General features: G+C 40.1%; 1 protein-coding gene and 1 long non-coding RNA gene across 2 annotated transcripts in view; both read left to right on the top strand.

Moving 5' to 3' along the window:
• Positions 1-1,141: 1,141 nt before the first annotated feature.
• Positions 1,142-2,072, top strand: LOC121815084. The gene is made up of 2 exons (XR_006054778.1): positions 1,142-1,424; positions 1,909-2,072. It is a non-coding gene; the product is annotated as an uncharacterized LOC121815084 (long non-coding RNA).
• Positions 2,073-3,109: 1,037 nt separating this feature from the next.
• The window catches only part of LOC121815083 (hepatoma-derived growth factor-related protein 2-like), an 8,609-nt gene continuing 6,612 nt past the window's right edge, over positions 3,110-5,106 (top strand). The window contains exons 1-5 of the mRNA XM_042224151.1: positions 3,110-3,747; positions 4,140-4,376; positions 4,502-4,627; positions 4,751-4,845; positions 4,984-5,103. Coding sequence (XP_042080085.1) covers positions 3,687-3,747; positions 4,140-4,376; positions 4,502-4,627; positions 4,751-4,845; positions 4,984-5,103 — 639 coding nt within the window. The 5' untranslated portion in view covers positions 3,110-3,686. The remainder of the gene's footprint in view (positions 3,748-4,139; positions 4,377-4,501; positions 4,628-4,750; positions 4,846-4,983; positions 5,104-5,106) is intronic.

Genomic DNA, 5,106 nt, shown 5'->3' with positions numbered 1-5,106 from the left:
TACCACACATACTACATGCATATCCACTAAGATGACCTACACTTCCCCTCCGCCTGTCCTCCTGTCCCCTCAGTTGTCTTTTTGTTTATTTAAACTGTGGATTTTTTCTCTCTCGTCTTTCTTCTTTGACAGCCGCTCTCTCACTCAAGCTCTCTCCCAGGGGTCTGTTTCACAGATGAGTCCCCTAGTTACAGCATCACTCATTGATTTAAGAACTGCCAAGGGCATTGATCTGAAACATGCTCCAAGGTGCAGAAAAAGTCCTTTCTGCTTGCTAGACTGCTAATGACATGATGAAATGCGCCCTGCCGTCCCAACACATACACAGAGACACCCCATGAATCACTTGCTAACGTGCTTACTAAATGTTTACAGACTGAATGAGTTTTGTCACACTTAATAAACAACAGGGATTTTCCTTATACCCTTATTTCTGTAGTTACTGCCTGAACATACAGTGTGTAACATGTGTTTACATGTTAAATTTAAAGAGACAGTTTAAATAAAATCACAAGCTTGTAATGACCCAAATACAGTAAGCACTCACAGGGTTGTAGTTTGACAATATATAGTTTGAAATTATTTCATTGTGCCATTTTTATCACATTGATTAGTTATAATTATGTGTGTTGGGAAAACATCTTGAGCCACCTTCAATTTCTTTATATTTTGCTTGAGAAAGAAGCTTCTTCAGTTCTCTGAAGAAATTCTGAACTGAAGAAGCTTCTCAGATGAGAGGTGAAACATCTTCAAGAAACTTAAAGAAGTCCAGATGCTTTTCTTTCCAAGCTCCTTAGACTGTAGTTAGACTTCACACACTGGACTTGTCAGTCACACATCCTTCGCCAGTAGGCATTCCCAGAATGATCTTTCCCCTTCTGACGCTTAGAATGACCAAATATGTGCAAAATGGACAATTCAACATGCCACCATGTCAGTCTTTTATTAGATATGACATGAAACAAATGACTGAGCCATTAAATTTGTCACAAAGGTGTTCACCTAATTCCAGGCAAATGGAATAGACTTCTATGGGACCATAAGTCTTTTTGCACTTTGACATTTGTTTTACTTTTCAGATCTGTAACCTATAACTTTTATACTGTATGTGTTTTGATCATAGGAGTCTACGGGGATGTACCATAGTTTTGATTTATTTATTTTTAGCACAACACCAGAACAACCCCACGTACCCATAATTTGCGGTACTTCAGAAAAAAAGGAGTGAACATAAAAGGGAGTAAAATGTTGTGTCAGGTAATTTGAAATGCAGCATTTCTATCACCTCAACAAACACTAACTGTGTCACAGTGTGTTGCTAGCTAAAGCTCCACGTGCTGTATTTCACAGGAAGAGAAAGAATGAGAGCTAACTTCACTCAGAGATATAGAAAGAAAGAGAAAGAAACCAGGCTGTATTTAAAGGTAAGGACTGCTTAGTGATATTTGATAAAATGTAATTGTATTTTAACAGGGACATAAAGTGCTTGTCTTACTCCCTTCTTCTAGCTCGAAATTACTTGCCAAGTGGTAAGGACCGTTCATGGTCACACGGTGAGAACATTGGTGTTGACTATGAAGAGATACGGTCAGACAGGGGAGGGCCAGTCAGATTTATCAACTCAACCTCCTTAAAGCATGGAGAGAGGCTGAAACCAATCTCTGGTGAGCCCGGTTAAGGAAAGAGATGAGTTGGTGCCTGAGATGCCAAATTCCAACATCCTCATTCCCGCCATTGAGATAACACTCTCACACAGGCCCAGAGAGCAGATGTTGCTGCATTGCAGATGTGTTATACCCCCTGCCCAGCCGAATGACTCTCAAAAAGAAAATTTTGCAGAAAATCAATGTGATGGCTTGGATCACTGGAATTATCATCTCGATATCTCTTGTCCTTCTTTCATTTCAGATGTCTTGAAAACAAGTTTTAACAAAGTCCTGGAGAAGTGCCCAAAGCTGGAGGACCTCCTGCTTTACCCCTGGCTCAGATAAACTCCTCTCTGACACAAACACACACGCATACTGAATTCACATCTTGCCATACAAATGTGATACACTAACCAACTTTCTTTCTTTCAGAAAAAAAGAAAATTGGGAGATTCAAAATTTTCCTCACAGTAATGTTTGCATCAGTCTATCAGATGAATCCCCTCCAAGTCCAATATTTACATCAGTTACAGTGATAATGCTTGGTGTCTACTTTCAGCCACTGCAGTAGAATGCCAGGAATGAATCTCATTGAAATTGTAGTTGCATTTGCTATTTAATTTAATTGTCATGGATGATACACAGACAACCCAACAGCAAACAGAGGAAAACAATGGGCTTAAATACACAGAGGGATAAATGAGGGAATAAGACACAGGATGAGAGCACAGCTGTGAGAAATCACAAACAACAAGACCATGGGGAAGGAAAACTGAAAACACTAACATAGTCTAAGGAGCTTAGAAAGAAAACGTCTGGACTTCTTTAAGTTGCTTGAAGACGTTCAAGCAAAGTTTAAGTTCTTTTCATCCGAGAAGGTGAAACATCTTCAAGAAGCTTAAAGAAGTCCAGATGCTTTTCTTTCCAAGCTCCTTAGACTACGATGACCTGAACGACTGAGAACCTTCAACAGACATGAAAACACTAACATAGCACACATGACTATCAAAGTAAAACAGCAAACAAGAGACTTTTACAAAGACACAGAGTTGACACAGAGACATGACTGACTGGGGAGAAATTGGGGAACATGGAAACAAGAGTTTCTGTGTGGAGTTTGCATGTTTCTGTGTGGAGTTTGCATGTTCTCCCCGTGTTTGCGTGGGTTCTCTCCGGGTACTCCGGCTTCCTCCCACCATCCAAAGACATGCAGCTTGTGGGGATAGGTTAATTGGATAATTCAAATTGTCACTAGGTATGAATGTGAGTGTGAATGGTTGTCTGTCCCTGTGTGTTGGCCCTGCGACAGACTGGCGACCTGTCCAGGGTGTACCCTGCCTCTCGCCCTATGACAGCTGGGATAGGCTCCAGCGCCCCCCGCGACCCTGAAAAGGATAAGCGGAAGCGAATGGATGGATGGATGGATGGATGGAAACAAGAGTGACTAGACATGACACGTGGGACACAGGGGCAAGGCAAAGTAACAGAAACCTAAAGCCTAAGAATATGACACAAGAAGAAAACAATAAAGAGAACCAAAAACATACATAAGAATAATCAATGAATATAAATGAACAAACACAAAACACTGGGTCACAGACTCAGTACCATGACAGTTAAATGTACATAATAAATACTTTAAATCAGATGACAATGTAGCTGACACTGTGTTTATTAGTGTGTGGTCAACCACAAATCTTCATACTGTCATCCATAGATGAGGTCTTTATACAAACGATGAAAGATAATGAAAGAAACTGTTTAATTGATATGAAATGATTGAATTATATGAAATATTATGGCTTTGTCTGCCAGTGTTTTTCTGTAAACTACTTTGAACTGCTGGCAGTCAGTGAAGTCACTGAAAGGCAAGATTCTATGTTGTGTTGCCGTAGTTTCCAGAGTTTACTTATAAAGCTCACTTACAGAATTCAGTTAGAAAAGTCAAGCATTTGAAAGGTGCACATTTGAAGGAATATTAACTCAATATTAACTCATTACGGTTTACATTTTCGATTTTAAAGGGTCTCCGAAATTACAATGAAAAAGGAAACAAGAAAAATGACCACTCCAGCTGATAAGAAAGATTCAGGAGATCAAGGTAAGTAAAATAATAAAATAAAATCCTGGTAAAATCCAAATCCTAGAAATGTTGACACTGTGTGAATCATTTTTAGAGCAATTGAATCATATGTTTGATTGAAAATAGCTTTAATACAAGATGTCTAATCAAAGAAAGGTTACCGGTCTTTTGGTAAAATAATGTAATAAGTTTATTCTTGGACTCAACAGTAAAAACAGACCAACAAGTGTCATCAAGATCTAAGACTTAGTAAACCTAGTATCAATTCGCACTGGTCAGTTTTTTTTATCCCAAGAATAAACTTGTGATAATTTAAGCAAAAGCAATTTCAAATTCTTTGCCATCAAACTGCTTCCAGTCCTGATGTCGGGGACTCTTTTTCACCACTGTGTTGTTGTCGTCGTTTATAGATTGTAAGAGCAGGACTGCTAAAAGAAAGGCCAGTCCTGAAAAGAAGACCCCAATAAAAAGGAGGAGGGTCGCTGAGCAGGCTGGTCCTTCCACCAGCTCAGATGTGGTCAAAGGAGTGAAGCGCAAGGTTGTGCAAGATGAAGAGGGCACAACAAAGAAAGCAAAGAAGGCTAAACTTCTCGACCATATGAGCGGTGACAAGGAGCAAGCATCCTCCTCGTTGGACTCTGGTAAAGGTAGGCTAATTAGTTGAATAAGGGGGTAGATTAAGTGTGGTTGCTAGGTTTAAGATATTGGTGTTTAGTGTTTGTGTCTATCATCCAGTGAGCTGATGTGCTTTTGGTGTTTTCCACATCTCCAGACTTGAACAACAAACAGGCGTGCGCAAAAAATGGCAAAAGAAAGGCCACGGGAGACAACAGAGAGTCACCCAAGAAAAAAAAAAGGAATGTGGACCAGGGCAAAAAATCAGTGGCAGACCAAAAACGTAAGTAGCAAGCAGCTTGGGTTTTATATTCAGGGGAAGGGCAGAAGGAACATTTAGGCTACAGAGGAGAGTAATTTGTGTCACAGCTGTAATAAAACAAGATTTGCTGTTTTGTCTGTTCAGGTGAATTCCAAGCCAGATATGTGGAGGAGCACCAGCTCGGAGAAGGAGGCTGCGGAGCAGTGTTTGCTGGCTACCGGATAGAAGATCGTTTTCCAGTAAGTGTTCAGATGATGGTAGTAAGACAGGCAGTAACGCAGATAATGGATAATATCGTAAACTGAGACGTCTGCTGTGTTTCCACCTTTCATTATGTCATACTGAGGAAATGCTCACCAATGCTCTGTGTCTTCTAGGTTGCCATCAAACACATTCCCAAAAATAAAGTCTACTGCAAAGTGGCGGTAAGCGTCCAACACTTGAATCAGTTTTACATTACTGGATTGAATGCGGCGTTCCTCATCATCCACTTTGTTGTA

This window comes from Haplochromis burtoni, unplaced genomic scaffold (assembly GCF_018398535.1).
Source record: "Haplochromis burtoni strain Fernald_Lab_line unplaced genomic scaffold, NCSU_Asbu1 Contig_129, whole genome shotgun sequence".
In the NCBI taxonomy this organism is placed as follows: Eukaryota; Metazoa; Chordata; class Actinopteri; order Cichliformes; family Cichlidae; genus Haplochromis; species Haplochromis burtoni.
This window is presented reverse-complemented; position numbering and strand designations above follow the sequence as displayed.